Source organism: Notamacropus eugenii, chromosome 4 (assembly GCF_028372415.1).
Source record: "Notamacropus eugenii isolate mMacEug1 chromosome 4, mMacEug1.pri_v2, whole genome shotgun sequence".
NCBI classification, from domain to species: Eukaryota; Metazoa; Chordata; class Mammalia; order Diprotodontia; family Macropodidae; genus Notamacropus; species Notamacropus eugenii.
In genome coordinates, this window is record NC_092875.1 from 21,057,034 (window position 1) to 21,080,636 (window position 23,603).

The window sequence follows — 23,603 nt, forward strand, 5'->3', positions numbered from 1 at the left end:
ACAAGATATCTTAGGGAACAGCCCTAGGACATGGCCCCTCAATGGAACCTGTGATCTGCCCCCTTGTGCCAGACTCTGGCTTACTTGATTAAAATCATAGAATATTAGAGCTGGGAGTACCCTTAGAACAGAATATGTCAGAGTCGGGAGGAGCATTAAAAGAGAGAATATAAAAATTAAAGCTCCAGTTGGATCAGGGACATACCCCGAGTTTTCACCCCATCTGGCTACATATCTGTGGCCTGGGTGATTGTCTCTCCCTCCCAGTGGCTGTAAGCTCTGAATACAGCCTTGTTGAGGAGAGGGAGCCCAGAGCCCTAGGGTCCATCTAAGCCCAAGGATGTCCATCCCCCCATGAGCCCCACACCGTACCTTGAAGGGTCCCCCTAAACCTCCATGGCTTTTCCCAGCAGCCGCCTGCTCTGGGACACTTTGCTGCTCCATCATCTTATCACAAAGATGTCTAGATGCCAAAAAAAAAAAAAGTTGCCAACTGAGAGTCTTAGCTAGGTCATTCTGAAGCAAGGGAAGGATCCAATTGACTGGGATTTGGGCGAAACTCTCTCAAAATCACATTCTGTGAAAGATTTTCAGTCTGTGGAAAACGCTTCACACCCAGTCATACCTGAAGGCAGTGATCCACACAGGTGGCCATACAGAGAAGCAAGCAGACACACACACACTTGCTGTGACCCACCCACACTTGGACATAGTCATGCACATGGTAGTACATATGGCCACTCTCCCAGACACAATTATGGGATGTCTGAGGACTGGGTTACTCGTGATGGTCAAAACCCAAGAGAAAACTGGACTTTGTGGTGAAAGTCAATCTCCCCATTCATCGGTCTCTGGGACTGGCCCAGCTCCCAGCTGGAATTCAGGGCCCCAGAATGAAATGTTCCACTTTCCCAGACTTTCCCAGTGGCAAAGTGGGGTCACAAACTGCTTCAGCCTTAAATAACCACAGAAATTGGGTCACTGTCCCCCCTCCCCAAACCAGAAGGGGCTGCCCCAGCCTCAAGGCAAATGAGGCCTCTCCAAAGAAGACAATCCCTGCCAAGATCTCACGGTTGGAGACCAATGTTACTACCCTCCTCGCCCCAATACAAATCAGGTTTCCATGCTGTGGCCTTGGACAAGGGACCGATGGCCTTCCCAGGTCCTTCCATCCAGCAATAACACCCAAAATGAACCCGAAAGCCTGAGTAGTGATTGATCCTCATTCCCTTAAATCAATCCCACCCACCCCCCCAAAAAGAGATGTGCACCACCCCTCCTCCCTCCCTCCCTAGCCTCTGTTACCTCTTAGAGGGAAAATGGATCAGCAGGACTGGGGCTGGATCTCCCCCTGGTCCCTATTTATGGCAGCTTTATGACCAGACCAGCACATTCTGCCCTGCTGCGCCAGCAGCTCTGTCTACTAAATTCCCTCCAACTGACTTCACTTGAATAGAAGGGGCCCAGGTGCCGGTATACGGGATTCCTCCTGTCCACCGTTTCTAGCTGGACAGTGTATAGCAGTGGGGATCGCTCTTCCCTCCCAACCCCCTCCATCTCACTCCATCAGCATTATTTCAGGAAAAGAATGGAGAGGGGCATCGAGGTGAAAGAAACCTTGAATGGGGGTAATAGAGTATCCCTAGCCATGGCAGAGAAATAAACTCTCCAAGCTTGTGGGGGCCAGGGCAAAGCGAGGAAAGTGAGGATGAGGGTGAGACCTGGCTCAAAGGACCATAGATGTATAACGGGAAAGGGCCTAAGAGATCACTTAGTGTAACTCCATTTTACAGATGGAGAAACTGAGGTGCAGAGAGATTGAGTGACTTGCCTAGCATCACACAGCAAATAGGTGGATTCAAACCCAGATCTTACTGAATCCAGGTCCCGTGCTTTAAGTTCTATGGGTCATGGGATGCAAGTTTCTTTGTAACACGGAACTTAATACCCATGGTGGGCAGTTTCAAGGCCAGACCACAAAAGCTAGGTTTTAGATCTCATGTAGCTGAATTGGGGTGCCAAGACTGCCAGAGAACACATTCCAATCTGGGGTATCCCCCAGATGCTTTCTAGTTGTGAACGCCAAGGTCTCAGAAGAGCAATGGCCAGAGACCAATACATGCATGGGAAGCAGTGTAAATGCTCTAGAAAAGGAGGAAGAAAGGAAATAAACATTTATGAAGTGCCTACTATGTGCCAGGCACTGTGCTGAGCTCTTTACAAGTAGGATCTCATTTGATCTTCACAACAACCCTGGGAGGAAGGGGCTATTGTCACCCCCATTTTACAGATGAGTAAACTGAGCCTGAGAGGGGGAAGGGGAAGGGGTTTCTTCAGAGTCACACAGTATATCATGCAGGCAGGATTTGATCTTAGGTCTTCCAGTTTCCAAGTTCAAAATAAAAGAATAAAGCACACTCTATGTATTGAGCAACCTATGCTGCCCTGAATGTTGGAATATTATCATTACTATATTAAGTAACAGAGGAAATAAGATGTCTCTGAGAGATACAATTTGGACAGAGTAAATCAGGGACAAGATTAACAAGGGAAGTTGGTCTAGGCGAGGGACAGAGAAAAGTTCAGAAAAGAAGACGGCCCTAGCTCCCAGCATGCTCCTGGTCCAGTGGATAGGACCATAGGCTTGGAGTTGGGTCCTCTAGGCCAAGTCCAGTACCTTCCTTTGTAGATGAGGAAACTGAGGTCCAGAGCTGGGAAGAAACTTGTCCAAGGTCACACAGCTAGCCAGCATCAGAGGCAGATTTTGACCTTGGTCTTCCAGACTCTAAGACTGATGCTCTGTAGGACAGTGGATGCAACAAAGGCCCTGTGTTCAAGGACCTTAGAATTCAGTTGTTGAAAGGGACAAATCCACAATAATTAGAATAGAATGCCCAGTGACAGTGTGCAAAAAGAGCAGCTCAGGGCAAGGAGGCAGCAGAAATTGTTTAAAGGGCAGAATGTTTCCAAATGGAAAGGAAAGAAGGCTCGGGAACAGCTTCGTGGAGAACAGCCAGTGAGCAAGAAGAGATGGGAGGTGGTGGTATCCATTCCATCCAAAAGAACTGGGTAAGTCACAGAGAGAGTAGGAGTCAAGATAAGACCAGGCCAGTCTAGCTTGACTGGAATATGAATGAGGGGTAGGATGAGATGGGAAAGCTCCTTGGAAGCTAGGTAAGTATGAGCAGCCTTGAATGTCAAAACAATGATACTAACAGTGGACATTCCTATGACTCTTTAAGGTTTGTGATATAATAATAATGATGATAGGACAGCTAGATGGTTCAGTGGTTAGAGCTCTGGACTGAGAATCAGGAAGGACTGAGTTCAAATCCAGCCTCAGACACTAGCTGTGTGACCCTGGGGAAGTCACTTCATCTTGTGTGCCTCAGTTTCCTCATCTGTAAAATGAGCTGGAGAAGGAAATGGTGAACCAATCCAGTATCTCTGTCAAGAAAACCCCCAATAGGGTCACAGACAAGACTGAAGTGATTTTACAACAGAAATCACAAAGTGCTTTGCAAATATATTTCATGTTATCCTCCCAAGGATCCTGGCAGGTGGATGAGAGGTAGATTATCTCCATTTTACAGATGAGGAAGCTGAGGGTGAGAAAGGTTAGGTGATTTGCCCATAGCTACTAAGTCAGAGACAAAGATTGTCTACTAAGATCTACCCAGTTCCCATTCAAACCTTCTATCTGCTGTGCCACCTAGTGGCTACAACATGACTTATACACACTGTTTCATTTGATGTGCTTACACCTGCATTCAGGTCATAGGGGAAGTCACAGGAAGCTGGGTTCAGGAGGAGTTCAAAGAATCCAGTTTCTCTAAAGATTGGGACATCTAGTACAAGAAGGTAATGAAGCCAGAACCAGCATCTGGGGAAATTACTGGTGACCCACTCTTCCTCCAGGTAGCCAAGGAGAGCTTGGTCCCCAGAAAGCAGAAAAACAAAATAAAAGAAAAACTTCAGACTTCTGGAAGAACTGGAAGGACTGCATGGAGATATCTGGGATTCAGGGAAAGATCCAGAGACTGGGAGAGCTAAAGGGGCCTTTGAGAATTTGAAGGAGCTGACATTTAGCGATCATAAACTGTCTTATATGGTTCAATTTTAACCCGTATTTTCCCACAAGTTTTCTATTTAGGATCCACCCTCCCCAACACTTTGGAAGCCTTCCTCCGTTTCCTTTGGTCTCTTGGGCAAACTATTATAAGACCAGAGTCTAAGGGTGGGGAACAGCCCCTACCCCATTTAATCACAGAAAGCCCAGATATTGGATGGATTGAAATTAATGAACTGAATCCATTTAGGAAATTTAAACTAGATGCGAACAAGTGTTGAATCAATCTGAAAGGATCGCAGTGGCTCTTGTTAAGACAGATAATGCCACACAGGAAATAACTTGTGACTGGCAGGAGAGAAAAAGGTCATGCCTTTTGGGTGACATCAAAACCTAGTTCAGCATCAGTCATTGACTGGGAAAGGACTCCAAATTTGGGAGCTAAGGATTCCAGGTTTCTGAGAGGAAATTGCTTTTGGGGGTAGGAAAGAAAGTTTCTCTCCCTTCCAATTGGCTATATTACTGGAAAGCTGATTAATAGGAGACAATGCATCCTACTAGGAGTAGAGAGAGGCATGATGAAAACAAAAAAGAATCCCCAAAAGAGAAAACTGAGTCTCTAGAGATAGAATTGGTCAGGTTATAGTCTTGGAGTTTTGGAAGGTTAGAAGACCTGGACGTCTGTGGATAGTAGAGTTCCCAGAGCAGTGTGACTGACTGACTGGTGTGTCTTGTTCATGGAACAGCAAGGAAACCAGTGTCACTGAACCGAGTTGTACATGGTGGAGGGATTATCAGGTGTAAGAAGACACATTGAAGACCACCTAGACACATGGAAGAAAGGTAGCTTTGGGATTCTACAATAGCAACAATCCTTAGAGTCTTGAAGAAAGCTACTCCAAAGGGAACCTTCATGAGTATTCCACAAAGGGACAAAAGGACTTCCATTAGCTAGGAACTGTGAGTGACCCGTTGGGCAAATGAGTCTCCTATGCAGATGCTTCACTACTTTTTTTTACCATAGATATGGGCCTACTCTTCCCAGGGACCTTCTGTATGTAAGGGGCAAGTATGACTCTTAGGAAGGGGGGAATAGTTTTTGCAACAACTGTCCTTGTTAATGGTTGTTGTCCTCCATTTTTGAAGGGGACCAAAGGGACAGCACTGTGCTAGAGTTGAGTTTCAACATGTCTGACTATGGTCAATCAGACCAACATGAGCTCAGAATGCTCTACCACAGGTCACGCACAAATAGTTCATGTGAACATTTGGGATGGATTCTCTAAATTTGCACATCCTGCATTTCCTTTGAGCTGTTTCAATTTTGCTTTGCTCATAGAGCATAGCACCTTCTCTGATGTGGGCACACCAGGCTAGGCGGTCCTGTGCCAGTGTCTCCCATGTCACATAATCACAGAATAAGAGACACCGTGAGAGTATCCTTTTATCACTTTTTCTGACCACCATGTGATCGCTTGCCCTGTGTGAGTTCTCCATGAAACAGTCTTTTTGGCAAGTGTATGTTTTATGTTGAACAACATGGACAGCCCATCAGAGTTGCACTCTCTGAAGCATAGTTTGAAAGCCTGGCAGTTTAGTTCAGGTAAGGACCTCAGTGTCTGGTACCTTATCCTGCCAGGTGATCTTCAGAATCTTCCTAAGACAGTTCAAATAGAAGCAATTCAGTTTTCTGGTGTGGCACTGGTAGACCATCCGTGTTTCACAGGCATACAACAATGAGGTCAGCACAACAGCTCTGTAGACCTTCTGTCTGGTAGTCAGTCTACTACCTCTTCTCTCTCATACTTTCCTCTAGAGCCTCCTAAGCACTGAGCTAGCTCTAGCAACATGCCATCAACCTCATATCAACGTGTACATCCCTGGAAAGTACATTACCAAGGTAAATGAACTTATCCACAGCATTCAATGCTTCTTCATTTGTTGTAACTGATAGTTCCACATATGGATGGTGTGGTGGTGGCTGATGGAGTACCTGTGTTTTCTTGGTGTTAATTATTAGGCCAAAATTAGCACAAGCAGTAGAGAATTGATCCATACTTTGTTGTATCTCAGCTTCAGAGACTGCATTGAGTGCACAATCATCTGCAAACAGAAATCATGCACCAATACTCCCTCCACTTTGGTCTTGGCTTATAGCCTTTTCAAATCAAAGAAGTTATCATCAGTACGGTAGTTGACCTTGATGCTATGTTCATCCTCATTGAAAGTACTTGACAACATGTCTGAAAGCATGGGAGCAAGCACATAGCTTTGTTTCAGCCCCTTGGGGACTGGGAAGGCACAAGAGCATTGTCCACTATCCAAAACCCTGGGAAAACATGCCATCATGAAATTGATGTACAATACTGATGAAGTTGTCGGGGGCAACCAAATTTTGGCATAATTTTCCATAAGCCCTCATGACTAACAGTGTCAAAGGTCTTGGTCAGATCTACAAACATTGTGTACAGACCTCTGTTCTGCTCCTGGCATTTATTCTGGAGTTGTCAGGCAGCAAACATCATATAGACTGTTCCTTAGCCCTTTCTGACGCTGCACTGGTTCTCAGGTAGATAACCATCTTCCAGGTGAAGGATCAGCCTATTAAGGAGGACTCTGGCAAGAATTTTGCCAGCAATTACTAAGAGAGAGACCCTGCTGGGATTGTTGCAGAACAATCTATTTCCTTTACCTTTATAGAGATGGACAATGGAGGCATCCTTGAACTCCTGGGGGATAACCTCCTCTTGCCATATAACCTGAAAAATTTCAGTCAACTTCTGTGTGAGCAATGATCCCCCTACTTTGTAAATCTCTGCTGTAATAGAATCAGCACCAGTTGCTTTGCCACATGAGAATAGCCTAATGGCACTCAAAATCTCTTCTTTGGTTAGAACTTCTGCCTGAGGTAAACAGTCAATGACCTCAACAATGATTGATGATGGTCATTGAGAACACTACGGAAGTGTTTAGCCCATCTCTCTAGGATCATATCCTAATCACTAATCAATGTGATTCTTTCAGCATTGAGTAGTTGAGATGCATCATAGGTCTTTAGCCTTTAATAGGCCTAAATAGCCTTTAGGGCATCATAAAAATGCTTTGGATTGTTATGATCAGCATAAAACTGAGCTTTCTTAATAAGGCCAAAATCCTGCATCTCTCTAAGCTTTGCTTTTGATGAAATTAAATGCTGCCTTTTTAGAGACGGATGAACTATCCTGCTGGTTAAACCCTGTGGAGTTCTCATTTTTCATTTAGCAGCTTCTGAATTTATAAATACCCTTTCTTAAAGCAAATTCAGTTTGGCTGAGGACCAATGCTAAGTACGCTGGTGGGGGCTCATGAGCAACAGTACCAAAAAGTCTTAGGGTTAACCTTAGGGTTAACCTAAGGAGAGAAGTAGTCAGCCATTCGCTGGGGATGTACTCCAACAATTTGAGTTCATGTTAAAGGATTAGCCCTGGAGGAAATGCTAGAACTAGGATTATAGATCCTAGCTGAAAGCTATGTCAGAGGCTATCTGATGAAATTCCCACCTCATCTTACAAGTGAGGAAACTGGAGCACAGAGATGAAGTCACTTGTTCAGGGGCATACAGCTAGTGTTGGAGGTGGGATGTAAATCAACCCCTAACTTCAGTCAGTCAGTCAATAAGTATTTGTTAAGTGCCTGGTGTGTGCCAACCACTACAGCGCTCTTTCTTTTAGGTCATTATTGACCTTGTAATGGTAGAACTGTTGGAAGAGGGAAATTGTATTTTTATTGGCTTAAGATGAGAAATGCCATTTTAGAAAAGCCTCCATTTCAATATAAATGACCAGTCACATCTAATCCCTAACAACCCAAAGACAGCATCTGCCTTGCATTGGACCCCCAAGGCAGGCTAGCAAGTCTTTGTCAACTCTCTCGGAACACAACAAATTACGCTCTCAATGACTGTCTAGTTATGAACCCAAAATGATTACATCTTTTCTGTATGTTCTAAGTATCTGTTGGAAAATGGCTAATATTCAGAAGTCCATTTGCCACACAGCCTTCTCCCCTGCCAAGCTCTGGCTTGGAGCTATGAACAAAATAAAGCCTTTTACTGACTTGAACTCTAGATTTTAAGCAATAAGTTTTCTTCCCATTGTTGAGGTTTGAGGAGGGGATTCAAGGACCCCTCCCAAAGACTGGAATACTGTAGATGGTCATCTGGAATGAATTCACGGATTCAAGAATTCTTTAAGTCAAGGTGGCAAAGGTTTATTGTAACACCAACATAGCAGGCAGAGCTCCTTAGGGAATTTACATTCCCTAAGGAACTTGCAATTTAACAGGAGGCTTCCCTCCTATACTAAAGTTTATATAGTAAAAGTAGTGGATTATCTGGCAGATATGCTAATTAGGTGATAATTTACAGTCTTGTTCACAGGCATCATTCACTACTGGTAACCAGGGGAAGGGGTTTCTCAGAGGTATATTTTTGGTCTGCAGCAAGACAGCTTTGAGAATTGATGTCTATAGCTGGACCTCTGGATTGAATATGATAACTTTGGGAATCAAAACATAATTATTCTGTGGTTACAACATAGTCTTGTTTTTACAAGAGAATTTCTTCAAGGGGACCCACTCATCAGTAACGATGGGGAAAGATACTTTGTCTTATTGGGGCCCATTCATGAGTTCTTATGAGGCATACTGTCCTTGGGTTGGGGAGAAAATTTCAGGGAGAGCATTTTGAAGTTAGGGAGAAATATGATTTTTTTAAAACTGGGATCCAAGAACAAGCACCCAAATTCCCCATCACATGACATTTTGGGAGATATCTTGCTCACTATTCCTTATACATGTTCAAGGAGGAGATGGAAAAATGTGTCCTGCTGAAATGGGGCTCATCCTCTCCTTCAGGAGAGGAAACATTTCTTCTGAAAGCTAACTGGGGGCAGGGGATGGGAAGGGACATCAAAGTAAAATCAGTCTGGCTGACTTTTCACAGAAGAGGGAGAGTAAAATCACTGAATAGTGCCGATGCTTCTGAAATGCTGTGGAGAAGCCTGGAGTTGAGATGGAGATTTGGGTTCCCACTTTCTAAACAGGTGACACTGGGGGAGTTGTCACCTCTCTCAATGTCCTTTTCTATAAAGAAGAATAACCCTTACACCATTTTACAGGTGATTAGGAGAAAAGTGCTCATAAAGCATTATAGAAATGACTCATATTTCTAGAAGACAGTGCTGGATTTGCAATTTTGTGGGCACAGGGAACTCCCAGATGAGAGAAATGATTATTAATAACCAATGATTTGGGAAGATCCAAAATTCCCTCTTTTTAAAAAATGAGTCTCTGAAGGACAATTTGCTCACGATGTGATTGAATTAACACTCTCTTCAATCTTGGTCAGACCTCACCTAACTTCACAAGGAATTTAATCTAAGGTGGGGAAGCCTACCATTCTACACAGGTTTGGGTGGGGACAAACTCTTCAATGAGATTGCCCCAAGCTGGACAATGATCAATTTCATTGCTCTCCCCCCTCCCCTGGCCCCTCATTAAAATAGGTTCACCTCTCATTATAATATTTTCTGTCTCCCCCTCGCTTTTCTCTCTAATTGCTAATCAATCAGAGGTGATTGCCACCTTCAGGAACACCCACTCTTCCAAGGGCATATAAACTGTGAGCCCACCACCATGAGGGATCTTAGGTATTCAAGAGTGTCACTGACCCTTTTATCAATAAAATGCCAGCATTATTAATGAAATTATTAATTACCCAGAAATTATGGGTCTTGAGCTTTTTAAACATCACATGAGGAAATTCCCTCTCCTGATGCAGGCTGGTTCCTTCTAAATAAGGAGTTCTTAAACTGGGGTCCAGGAAACTGATTTTTTAAACTGTATTTGACTCTAATTGGTTTTCTTTGTGTTACATATTTTATCTTAGGTGAAAAACATCATTCTAAGAAGGCATCCACAGACTTCAACAAGCCTGCCCAAGGGGTCCATGAGGTTAAGAAGCTCTGCCTTGAGCCTTGCAGCTGCCTAAAGCAGGAGTATCAAACCCAAATATTAATGGCAGCCACTGAGAAAACCACCTATTAACATTATCTACATTTTATTGCATTTTTATTTTGTTAAATTTAATGTTTGACACCTCTGGCCCAGATCATTTCTTCCCACATTTATATTGTTGTCTTTTAAGAATTTTAACCAGATCTGTGATTTCAGTGATTTACGAGCTCCCTGTAAGGAAACTCCTCTAGTAATGCAGATGAATGAGTATCTTCCTCTCCTCCTACTCCCACAATTTATGGGTGCACTAGGGAGGTTATGTGACTTGCCCAGGGTTGTACTTTGAGGCTGGCTCTCTATCCACTTGTACTAAATGCAGGAGCCGGGATTCCGGACTAGATCTTTCTAATTCCAGATCCAAATCTCTTTCTAGTCATTTCAGTTGTGTTTGAGGCAAACAGGATTCAGTGACCTGCCCAGGCTCACACAACTAATAAGTATCAAAGGCCAGATTTCAACTGGGGTCCTTCTGACTCCAGGCCCATGCTCTGTGCATTGAACCACCTAGCTGCCCTCTTAGCTTGCTGAGCAGGGATGGGGGATGAGGAATGGCTGCTGCAGAAATGCTGAGGCATCTGCTTAACAACAATGTACACCAATTCATTAAATACAACTGGCTTCAAAGCTTTATTTTCTATGTTCATAGTTCAAATGCAACATTTTTTTATACATGCAAAGACCCACAGGATGAGGCCTTCATTTTTCTAGGTCATCTCTTTATTGCAGTCCTGGATCACATTTTCAAAACAGTTTTGTATTTTTTTTTCTATGAACAGGAAATTCTTCTGCGGTAAAATATAAAAGGCCTTCTTTACATCTGATACTTTGTAGGGCAAAGGAACTCCTGAAACAAAATTGCTAGCATCCCAAAGTAAAGATACACACTTTTCATTTGACATTAAAAATATAGGCCTTTGTGTACTGATGTATTCTCTACACCCTGACTGGGGTTAGGTTCTAGAATGTCTAAAGTGCCCATGAATTGGATCAGATTTGTTCAGAGTTCACAGAACTAGCCTGCTTGCCCATAAGGCAACAATGAAAAGTAAGGGTGTTGGGACAATAGAATTGTTTTTCTAGCAGAACTCAATTTCCATCTGCTGTCACTGCCTAAATCTCTCAGGAATGATCGCAGCAGAAATATTAGAAAATATAATATATATATGTATATTTTAAAAACCTGACAAAGCATTCTTGGGGGTCGTATTCATATGAGGACGCAACACTGAGGAGAGGGGCATTACTTAGCAAAGAAATGTGGTATAAAATATTTTCTCAACACAATATATTAATTTTGGGTGCTCCATATTTACAGGGACTATAAGGCTATCTGGAATGAGATTATTAAAAAAGAACAGATGCTCTGTACAGTCACTCTAACATGCTGGGTCAAAGCTGGCAGGGAGAGCACAGGCTGCTGAAATCAGGGACCACTGCTCTCTCCCTCCTTCCTCCTCACTCCCATCACCCCCATAGGAAACTGGGTTAAATCCCATTTCCAGGAATTTGGAGTGCACATTCCAGAAATGATCTCCCAAGTGCTTTGGGAAGTGGGAAAGGGAGGGGAGATGGGAGAGCATCTCTTTGGAGCCCTGGCCTTTTCCTACTTTTAAGAGTTAACATCCTAGAAGTCTCCTCTACTACATTTCCTGAGTATAGCACTGGAATTTATCCCCACTGGCCTTCATCTTCTGCTCCACAGGTCTACATCATGCTCAGAAATAAATGTCTTGGGTCCAACGTGGACTTGTTCACAGTCTTCTTCTTGGATGGAATGACTCCTCCCTCAGTAATGGGCAGATTCCAACAACCGCTATTTGGCAGGCTCTGGGTTTGCTCGCCCAGGGCACTGGTCCCATTCAGACTTAGGCATCACCTTCTTGGCACAGGACCACTCATCTCCTTCATCATCCCACCACAGCCATTGGGTCCCAGCCAATTAAGGATAGATGCCCACCACCTGGGGAAGGTTGGGGGTGTGGGTCCCTCCCTGCCTTCATGCTGAGAACACCAGAAAGCTACACTTGCTTCCCTCCTGGACCACTCATTTCTAGTCACTTCTGTTCTTCAGACATTATGGTCCAGCCACACACCATGGGGATTTTTAGCTGTGGACTATAAAGAAAAAGGCACATTGAGATACTTTGGGGTTACTTTTCTTCTTTACCCCAACTTCCCCTCCCATTTAAGCTTGGCCAATTTTTAAAGGGATGATCCCCAAATAGTTAAGAGATGGATTGGGGATCTGTTCCTATTCCTCCAAATCACACATTGGAAAAAAACCCAATTTTAAAAATTCAGTGACCCAACCAATAAGTTTGCCTGTTCTTGGGCTGGGCCACTGGAAGCATCTGGGGTGGAGAGGGCCATTCTATTCATGTCTTTACTGTCACTATGGACTCATTTCCCAAAATCCAAGAGGCAGAAAAGATTTGACCTGGGTAGTCCTTGATGAAAACATTTAGGTCAGATTTTAGCCATGTGTTTCCCTCCTCTCTCTGGGCCCCAACTGGGGAGTTTCTGGGCTTATCTATTGCACACTTAAGGATCTGCATATCTGTAATTATGCACCAGAGAGCCTCCTCTAAAAGATTAAAAACATCAATTATAAGGCAGCCAGCAGTTAATTTAGAGGGCTGGGGTTTCTTCCAGATAATTTCTTTCTAGGGCTTCTTAGAATCATTTGCTCAACTGATTATGTTTAGGGACCTCAGAGTTCAATGGTTTGGCCTCTATCTGCTCTCTCTAATGACACATTCATGGAGACCATGTGAAGGATGAGGGGGATTGCTACCCAAAAAACAAATATCATTGGTCTCTAGGGCTTAGAAATCACCCCAAGTTGATGGCTGTTTCACCAGGCAATGAACAACCTGGACTCTTGGGCTCAAAATAAACCAAATTCCATGCATGCGACATGAGGTTTGTTTGGGCAGAATTCCCTGGGAAACCTTAGAGTCCCAATTGGACATTAGCATCCATGTTATTGCTGGGCTAGGTTCCCAATGGGGTTTCCCAGGCCTGAGTCCCAGAATTTAGAGGGCAGACAAATGTAAAGGACAAAGCTCTCTTGTTCATTGGAACCAACAGCTCCCAGCAGTTGTCTGTTGCCAAAAGATGGAAGAAAGAGTGGAAGAGAAAGCTTGCAGGTGAAAGAGATTCACATGCTCAATATGGCTTATGGACTTCTGGAAGAGTCCCTGAATAGGGAGGTGTTGGTCAAGAGGAAAATGGCTAAACTACCTTTAAAATGACTGAAACCTTTTAAAACAATCAGGCTTGCAGTCTACATGAAGGCCAAACTTCCAAAGAGCTCCCAGGCCTGGAGATAAAAATGGTGGATATTCCTGGGAAGTCATGGAGACAGCTCCCAGTCTAGACCCATTGCCCAAAGACCATTTTGACAGGGAGGTAAGTCAAAGTTAGTTATGTCCTAGCTAAACCAGAAGGGGACCAAGTCAGTCACCAAGGTGTTGATGAGGGATTCCTAAACATCCTCACTGCTGCATCGGCAAAGATCAAAAATTAAAGAAAGCATAGCCATGAGAAATGGTCCCCTTCTAGCAGCATTAGGGAAATGGCTGAAAAGCAAAAGTTTTCAAAAACGAAGGACTTATAGGTTAAAGACCCAAAGGATGGTTCTGTTGCCATGAATTTGGATGGTGACTTCCAAGAGGAATTGGAGCTTTTTTTCCTGGCCATGAATCTTGCTCTGGGGGGCCTGTGAGGTTTGGAATGAGGGGCATTTCTTACTCCTAACTAAAATACTGTCCAGTGGATGTCATCACACTGATCAAACACAGAGGGTCACCTCCCAATGTGGGTTCAGTAAAGCCAAGTGCCCCTTGATCTCATCCCAGTCTGGAAATATAAACACAGCAGCTAATGAAGGGAAAGAATTCTCTGAGGAGATAATGTGGGAGACATTTAATGAGACTATAGACTGGAAAAGCCCTCCAGCGTTGACTATTTCCACTTTGCTGCATGAGGAAAGATACACACTAGGACTTAAAATGAACACACAGCTGGAGGGGGGATGTAGAAGGACTCTTTAGTAAACAGCCACCTTTCTCTGAATCCACTTACTTCTGAAACATGGGAGCTACATGGGAGTACTAAGGTGTTCTAGCATCCTCAGAGCTGGGCTCTCCATGGAGGTCAACTCCAATGTGATGGCCCCCACTAAGTACACATTAACTGGCCAATGTAACAGCTGATTGCTGGGCAAAAACCAAAGTAAGTGTGGTAAGGGGTGGGAAAAGACAACTGGCCTCCATAAAGCAAATGTATAATGGAGGGTTCAGACACAATCGAATACAGAGGGAGATAAGTCAACAGTGTCTCTTAATGGGAGTCCAACAGAGGAGTTAAATAGAAAGATCTCATCCCACATTCTTGTCCTTGCCTGGAAAACTAGAGCATCAATGTTTGAAGTTCTTCAACTGGAAAGGAGGGAGAGGAAGGCAGGGGAGCTCCATTGCTGGGAGTTCAATGACTATGAACGTGAGGGGATGGGAGAAATACAGACTTCCTGGCACCTTTCATCTTCCTTCCATTAGACAAGGCAGAGATGTGTATGTTCAAGTTATCCATATGGAAGTCGACAGTCCACTCTCATTCCCGGGTGGGGCAAAGAATGCATTGTACTCCATCTACATCTCATAGGACTTCGGCCCCATGATGCTCTGTGGCTGTGCAAGCTGCTGGCATTTGCCTCTTCACGGTTTCTTTTAAATGGGGTTGGCACAAAGTTTGTGGCCACTTATGGCTCACTAAATGGCTGTGCGTATGGGTAGTCCCCACTGGTTAGTTGGGATATTGAGTGTCATGGAGGAGGGGATGCCAGGGTTGGGGGGGCTATTAGGTTAAGTTTACATACCCAAAAGGCAGATGCTTTGGGGGGAACCCAGTATCCCTAGAAATTGTGGAGGAAGGTAGTTCTTGGGGCACTTTTACTTTAGAAAGGGAGTGGACAAAGGGAACCGCAACCTCTTAGACCAGTCTCTCCATCCTTCTCTTGGCTCTAGTTCTGGGAGAGGTTGAGAATCTTAGCAAGTCCATTCCTATCTACATTTGGGTTTATTTTTTGAAAAGAGCACTTCTTTTTAGACAGTGTATCACAACAACAAATGAGCAGGACAGATAAGAAACCAAAAATGCAACTGAATATGTGATCTCTAGACACGCTGACAAGGGAAATGGCTCCAGAAGGAGAGGAGAATCCCAGCCAGCCAAGCAAAGTTCACCCCACTCACTAAGCTGGGGCCTGGAAGGTAGCACAAGGACTACGTTTCCTCTTGAGAAGCCTTAGAGACCCCAGGGAGATCGGTTAACCCACCAAAATCAGAGCAGAGAGGAAGGAAGAAAAAGACGTTGGTATTTACAAAGACATTGATCAAAATAATCAGGTGGGAATGACCTGAGGTGTTTAAAGACATGAGACCAACTCCATACATCACACATGCCTTCCTTTGCACACAAAATGCCCATCTACACATCAGATAAGTAAGAAAATTAATGGAATTATTGCTTTGTCCCCCTCCCCCTCCCTCTAAAGACCAGAAAATGACGTTCCAATGAAGCAGTTGGTCCAGCGCCACTGACGCGGACACATCCCCATGGCCATGCTGGACCTCCACTCATCGATGCATTTTACAATCAGGCCTGCAAATCTCTGAGGGTAAGAAACCAGTGGGAGTATTGATCAGAAACCACTATATTACAGAATCAGCAGTGTACCCTGTGGGCCGCAGGCATGGCAGGAAGCCCGCTGGTCTTTCATGCCCTGTGGAAAGTCAATTTTTTTTCCAGCAGGAATTACGGCACGGTGAGGAGAGAAATGGGCACAATCTCAATTCAGACAGGTCCAGAGACCAATGAGACAATGCCAGCCACCTCACACCCCATCCCAGGCAGACGTGCAAGGGAGGCAATTTGTCTCTGAGGCTGCTGAGGATATCTGAAGTGAGTGGACGTGAGGGATTTCACTTAAAAAGCAAAAAACAAAACAACAAAAAAAACCCAGGAGAACACAGAAAACGTGCTCCCCAGCCTTGAAGGGCAACCGAGGGAGGCTCTCAAGAAGACCAGCTCTGGCTGTGAGCTCGTCCCCAGTGACTCTCCTTCCCTTCAGGAACCAAGAGTTTCTTCCCTTCTGGGGCTGAGAATACTAAGCAGCTTTCGTGGCCCATCAGGCACCTAACCGCGGAGGCAGGAAGCAAACAGCAGCAGAACTCTGTCTTCAGGTTTGGACAATTAAGGCTTCTGTTAACAAGACTTCAGCATTCTCCTTTACCTAGGAGGAAAGGGACGTGGTAAGCCAGGGGACAAACACCGGCCATGGTCTAGTTACCTTAAAAACATGACGCGTGTGCACATGAGGGTGTGCGTCTACCCAACTGGGACTAGCTGATGAAGAGGTACCAATATTTTAATAGTCTAAGTAAATCAAATTAATGGAATCGTTTACATTATGGAAATAATCGAATCACGTATTATACATGTAGAAAATGTTTTACCAATCATATACTTTGTAACAATTCTATACTATATATTATGTACCATTTATATAATACCTGGTAATATATTCCATGGTAATAATACATAATGTGATATACTATGTTACTTTATGATAACACTATAGACAATATGGACGGTATAATACTTTTACAGACTATATACACATTCTACGTACTATGCTACATATATGCACACATTTATATACAGTATATATCATATACTTTATCATGTAATATAGCATAGTAATAGTACGTAATATACAATCTATAGTATGTAACATATACTATTAGGTAGTTATTATATCATATCATATGGTATGTAATATATATAAGTGGGAACATATATATTCCTCAGTGTTTCCTCTTCCAGGATAAAATGAACAGTAACCACTGAATCCAGCTCTAGAATGCTTAACATTCCTAAAGCACTTTTCTCTAAACCACTCCATAAGGTGGGCAATACAAGTATTATTATGTCCATTTGACAAATAAGGAAACTAAGTCTCAGAAAAGTAATCAAGTAACTTGCCCAGATCACTCAGTTAACAAATGCTGGAGCTGGGATTCCAGCCCAGCACTCCCTAAATGCCCAATCCATCTTCCTTTTCTGCTGGGGCCTGTTCATTCAGGAACCATCCCAAATTCTTCAGCCTTTTCCTCACTGAGGCATTTCTCCCAACCTTTCCTCTCACAAGTCTCTGCAGAATGGTTTTGCCATCCGAAGCCTAGGCCCCTGAAAAGCATTCCTCTGCTCTCGGTGCCACCACATACCTTCTCAAGCTTGATTCTCATACTGGCTCTGCCGCTTCTTGGATTTCAAATCTTTCAGCCACTGTGGAGACGTTTCTTCTGACCTAGGGGTAGGGGACAGGGGAGAACCATTGTTTCAAAGGGCCTCTACCAGAGGGTAAACTGAGGCCCTGAGACAGATTTTCCCAAAGTAAACAGCATCAAATGTGTTCCACATTCATTTTGTTTGAAAACACATTGAGAATATTTTTAGTTGGCACTTAGGAGGCTGGGTAAGGGTCCCTATCCCACCGAGAAAGTCAGCAGAATCAGGAAAACCAGTTGGTTAGGGCAGGGAAGACCAGCCCAAAGTAAGACAGGTTACAGTATTACTGGCTTTGGAATTTCAAGTCTAATGAATCGAACCCTTTCTGTTGAACAATTAAATCAATAAAAACAGTTAACAGCTAATAGCTAGCATTCATACACCACCTGAGGCCTGTAACATTCTTTACAGCTGTTATCACATTTGATCCAAACTGCAACCCTGGGAAGGAGGTGCTATTATTCTCCCCATTTTACAGATGGGGAAACAGAGGCAGATAGAGGTTAGGTGACTTGCCCAGGGTCACCACAGCTAGTAGATGTATGGGGCTGCGTTTGAATTCGAGTTGTTCTGATCCCAAGCCTAGTACTCTACCCAACAGACCATCAAAAAATGTTTCCTACTATGTGCCGCTACATTGTAGTGGATACTTGGGATATTGACAAAAATGAAACTTGTTTCTTCCCTTGAGGAATTTACAGGAAAGCTTTGATGGGCATGAAGACAAGGAAATACAAAGTTACACCACGTAATTTCAGGAGAACTGATGTCTGGGACGATCAGGAGAGGCCTCAGACAGCTGTGCGTTGTTGCTTTTTGCTTGTTTGTTTGACCAGGCAAAAGTCAGGAGGATCGGAGTTCAAATCTGGCCTCAGACACTTGACACTTACTAGCTGTGGTGACTTTGTGCAAGTCACTTAACCTCCGTTTGCCTCAGTTTCCTCATCTGTAAAAGGGGATAATACTACTTCTCAGGATTGTTATAACAATTATAAAGTGCTTACTACAGTGCCTGGCACACAGTAAGAGCTGTATAAACATTAGCCATTATCATTTTCATCTCATTAGAGAGATGCAAAAGTGAGACACTAGTCAGAACTCAATGGCAATAATCTAAGTGAAAGGTGAGTAGAGAGAAGGGAAGCATGTGACGGATGTCAGATACCAGGAGAAAAGTTCCTTGCTGGATTTCCAGATTATTTTTTTCTGGATTAAACTGGGGAGGTAGTGGAGTAGGGAGAGAAGGGGATAGTTTTCACCATCCCTCTTCCCCACAGTAGGCAGACCCAGCCCCCAGGCCTATCAGATCTCCAGCTCCTGATCAACTTTGGGATACCCCAACATCAGGAAGGAAATGGGGGCCCCAGCTCAGACTCTTACAGCTGTGCAACCATGAGCCACCCTGCTCTGAAACTCAGTATCTGCAGTCACCACATTTTCTATTTGTGTGTATAATTATGCTTGGCCTACCTGCCTTCCAGAGCTGCTTCCAGAAAACACAGTATAATATCCAAGCTGACTAAGTGATCCCCAAGGAGCCCTTTGCTAAGTTTAGTGACTAACCATGATTCCAAAGACTGAACATGAAGGATCCTTCCTACCTCCTACAACCATCCTAGATGGATGCAGGGTGCATTTTTTTGGGCATAGTCGATATGGGAATTAGTTTTGCTTAACTATGTATATTTATTAGAAGGATATTGATTGTCGGTTTTTTCACCTTTTGGGCAGACAGAAGTGAGGGGAAGAGAAAATAGAACTTTATTCATTGAAAAATGTAAAATTTCCATTAAATCAACTCCTAAGCCACAGAAAGCCAATCTGCCAAAAGGGTCCCTGTGTCTCAGATGAAAGGGCTACTTGGGCTCCCCAGCCAGGATCCTGGGATTCACTTAGGAAGGATGCTCACTCACCTCTCCTCTTTCTCCGCACTGGAGGGCAACACACGACTGCCCAGGACTCCAGGCTGGAAGGGGGATTTGGGAGACTTGGACACCTGGGCTGAAGCCTGGACTTCCCCAGGGCTCTCTGACTCATTCCGTTTCCGAAGCTGAGCCTGGAGGAAGAAAACAAAGACATGAGTGGCCTCTGTCACCATATCAGCTCCTTAACTTGACCCAGACATTCAGAATTACAATACAGACACCAGCTTTATTTGGGGACAATTTTCTGAGCTTGGCAAATAGGGAATGAGATGTATTGGCGGGTGCCAATCTGAACTAGCTGTATGACCTTGAACCTTCCTATGCCCCAGGCTCCTCATCTGTAAAATGGGGATAATAACAGTACCAAACTCACAGGGTTGTGGTGAGAACAGAATGAGATCATATTTGTAAAGTGTTTGCAAGCCGTTAAGCACTATGTAACTGCTAGCTATCATTCCTCCTCCGAAGGATAATAATAATAAAAATAAACCTTCAAGCACTGTGTAAATGCTAGCTACTTCTACTGACAACAGTAAGAATAATAAACAACCTGTACCAGTGTGAGTTATTATTGATAAAAGACCTGGGATTTCTTTAGCATGAGGCACTCCGGGTGTGGGAACTTCTCTCCAATGCAGATCACCACCTATTTCTGATTTAGTAGGCCAAATCTAGAGAGTCCCTGAATCCCACAGAGGACACAGGGTCACAAGATTTCTGGGAAGAACGTTAGAGATCTTTTGCACACCATCAGTTCAAAATGTAACTGGGAAATATTTAGTAATATAAATACAAGTATGATGTAGCACGGATAATGATAACGTGTGGTTTTCTAAGTCAACGTGTAGTTCCAAATTCTGTTTTGAGTTTGACACGACTGAGTCCAACCCCTGCATTTTACAGATGAAGAAAGCGAGGCCCAAGGAGACTGAAACTGGCCCATGTTCACCCAGTTAGGGTCAAGCATTAAACATGACCCCAAATCTTCTTAACTCTCAGAACTCTCTCCACTTGACCATGAACCCAAGTTGTCCTGACTCAAAGCTCAGAACTTGTCTTCACTAGACCATGAACTCGAATCTTCCTGACTCCAAGCCCAGAACTCTCTCCACTAGACCACGAACCCAAGCCAGAACTCTCTCCACTAGACCATGGTGCCTCTTTTGATGACAATGAAGACAGGAAGGCCATCTGGATAGGACAATACCCCTCTTCTCTTTCCAGAGATGACTAAAGACTCAGAGATGCTGAGCTGGCCTAGCCGCCGGCTGAGAAAGCTAACCTGCTCATGAGGAAGCCCAGGTGGCCTTACCTTGAGCACGGAAGGATCGACTCCTGGAAAGATGGGGAGCCTCTGGGCCTGACTAATAGGAGTCCTCTCTGACCTGGATGGCTTCTCATCTTCATCCGACTCCTCCTTCTTAACCGACTTCTCTTCTGTTGGCAAAGACAGAGCAAAGAAGCCACCTCAAGCTACAGAATCGAACAAGATCTCTCCTGCGGGCAGGGCTTTGTTAGACTCCCTGGAGGAGGGAGTAAGAGAGAAGATACAATCCCTGATGGAGGGGAAAGGAGTCAGAAACACCGTTCCACCACCTGTTAGCTGGGTGACCCTGGCTAAGACACTGTCCTCTGGGAGATTCAATTTCTTCATCCATCAGATAGAGAGCATTCCTATCCTGCCCTACCCTGAGGTGTTCAAATAACGTTAAAAACAGTGATGGTGAAGACAATGATGATTTCAATAATGGCTCCATCTACACAGCACTTACCATCTGTACTAGGTTCGGTTCATAAGTATTATTCTGTTTGTTCCTCACAACAACCCTAACAACCCTATTATGATCCTCATTTTTTTGTTGCTTAGTTGGTCAAGTTATGTCAGATTCTCTGTGACCCCTAATGGGGTCTTCTTGGCAAAGATACTAGAATGGCTTACCATTTCCTTCTCTAGCTCATTTTGCAGATGAAGAAACTGAGGCAAAAAGGCTTAAGGGATTTGCCCAGGGTCACACAACTAGTAAGTGTCTGAGGTTGGATTTGAACTCAGGTATTCCTGACTCTAGACCCCGTGCTCTATCTACTGCACCACCTAGTTGCCCCTACATCCCCATTTTACAGATGAGGAAACTGAGGCAGATAAAGGTAGACCTTCATGAAGTTCTACAGCTAGGAAATATCTAAGGTCACATTCAAACTCGGGTCTCCTTGACTCCAGGACCTCCACCAGTTGTCCCATGAAAATAGAAATGAGCACTCAAGGATAAGATATGACACATATTCATGGGATGGATTCAGGGCAGAGAGGAAAAAGCCCTGGAGTCAAAGGGTTCAAATCCCCTCTCAGACACAAGCTACCTGGGTAGCCTTGGGCAAATCTCTTCCTCTGTCTAGGACTTGGTTTCCTCATCTGTACAATGTGGAGGTTGGCAGTCCCTCCCATGTCTAATCTATCAGCCTGCTCACTCAAAGGTCTGTAGACGGAAGGGTCCTCCAGTCTCATGTAGTCCAGCCCCAATTTTATAGATGAGGAACCCGAGGCCTAGAGGGTTGGATGGTATCACACAGGTGACTTTCTACACAAAGCCTTTCCTAGTCCCCCGTCAATGCTAGCATCTTCCCTCCAAGGTTGCTCCAATTTATCCTGTCCATAGCTAGTCTCCGTAGAGCCATGGAGTGTTCTCTCCTCTCTCATTAGAACCCTTGCGGGCAGGGTCTGGTTTCTTTGCATGCCTGGCAGACCTGGTACACAGTAAGCATGTAATAAGTTCTTGGTGACTGCTGACTGACTGGACTGGGAAGTAATGGCACAGATCGGGGTTGAACCCACGACTTCTGACTCCTAAGTCAGGGTTCCTTCGTTTGCACCATGATGCTTCCTGCCCCGTTATTGTGTATTATAGTTGTCTGAGCTTGTGTCTTATAATTCTCTCTCAGCAGAGGTCTCAGTATATGGTAAGTACATAATACATTCTGGTTGGATTTGAATTTGAATCATTCCCAGGGGGGTTCTAAGGTCTGCCTCTCAGTGTTTCTTCCTGGGTTAATACACTTCAGTATTGCCCACCAGCCTTCCACCAAAATCCCTCCTACCATCTCATAAAGGGCAGCCAGAAATCAAAGGGCAGGTACCTGTGGAATCCTTAAACATCCAAGCGCTGTCGGTCTCCTCCACCAATGACAATGAGTTCTCAGACTCGATGACCCGGCTTCTCCTAAGGGAATGGGAAATGGGAGCCCGGCGCCGATTCCTCTTACTGAGCTGGGCACGGGCTTTCAGGGCACTAGAGTCCAACACCGAGGTTTGCTTTGGGGAGAAACATGAACAGAGTAAGAAGGGGAGCCCTGAGTTAGTCCATGTAGTTAGTCCATCTTCTCAGAGTGAGAAGAGGGCAAGGTATATGAATGAAGTCTGGCCTGTGCTATCAGCAGCCTTCAAAGCCAAGCCCATTTCAGAATTTCCAAAGATAATCTCCATACCCCCAGAGGGTGGCCTTCTCCCCTTTGGATGGAGAAGCAGACAGAAAATCATCTCCTCTAACCCTCACAACATCCCTGAGAGACAGAAGTTCTTATAGAGCCTTATTTTACTCATGAGGAAATTGAAGTGGAGAAAGGGTGAATTAACTTCCTTAAAGTCACACAGCTAATCAGTGTCTAAGGCAGAATTCGAACTCAGGTCAGCCTGATGCTAAATCCAGTGCTCTATCAATTACCTATTCTAGTGCTTTAGTATTCCCAGTTGTGAAATAAGGGGTCTCAGTCACACAATCTGTGTAGTTTGTCCCAGCTCTAACAATATATATACTAGGCTTAAAAATTCTGCGATCTTAGGTTCCCTCCCAGCTCTGACATTCCCTGTTCTAAGGCTCCTCTCAACTCTGACATTTCCTGTTCTAAGGCCCCTCCCAGCCCTGACACTTCCTGTTCTAAGGTCCCTCCCAGTTCTGACATTTCCTATTCTAAGGACTCTCCCAGCTCCTACACTGTTCTAAGGTCTCCCCCATCTATCATATTTGCTGAGTATGTTACTGGTATGTTTTAAAGCTACATAGATGAGAAGCTGATAGAGTCCCATCACCTCTGATTCCAAGATAGAAACCCATGGTCTCCCTGGTAAGGGGCTTAAAAGGAAGGAAGGAAGGAAGGAAGGAAGGAAGGAAGGAAGGAAGGAAGGAAGGAAGGAAGGAAGGAAGGGAGAA

General features: G+C 44.3%; 1 protein-coding gene across 6 annotated transcripts in view; it reads right to left on the reverse strand.

The window, feature by feature from the left end:
* Nucleotides 1-10,726: 10,726 nt before the first annotated feature.
* The window catches only part of KIAA1671 (KIAA1671 ortholog), a 215,732-nt gene continuing 202,855 nt past the window's right edge, over nucleotides 10,727-23,603 (reverse strand). For all 6 annotated transcript variants that reach the window (XM_072600109.1, XM_072600108.1, XM_072600110.1 and 3 more), the window contains 5 exons: nucleotides 22,534-22,708; nucleotides 20,714-20,838; nucleotides 19,390-19,532; nucleotides 17,413-17,495; nucleotides 10,727-16,418 (listed from right to left, as the gene is read on the reverse strand). In XM_072600109.1, coding sequence (XP_072456210.1) covers nucleotides 17,417-17,495; nucleotides 19,390-19,532; nucleotides 20,714-20,838; nucleotides 22,534-22,708 — 522 coding nt within the window. In that variant the 3' untranslated portion in view covers nucleotides 10,727-16,418; nucleotides 17,413-17,416. The remainder of the gene's footprint in view (nucleotides 16,419-17,412; nucleotides 17,496-19,389; nucleotides 19,533-20,713; nucleotides 20,839-22,533; nucleotides 22,709-23,603) is intronic.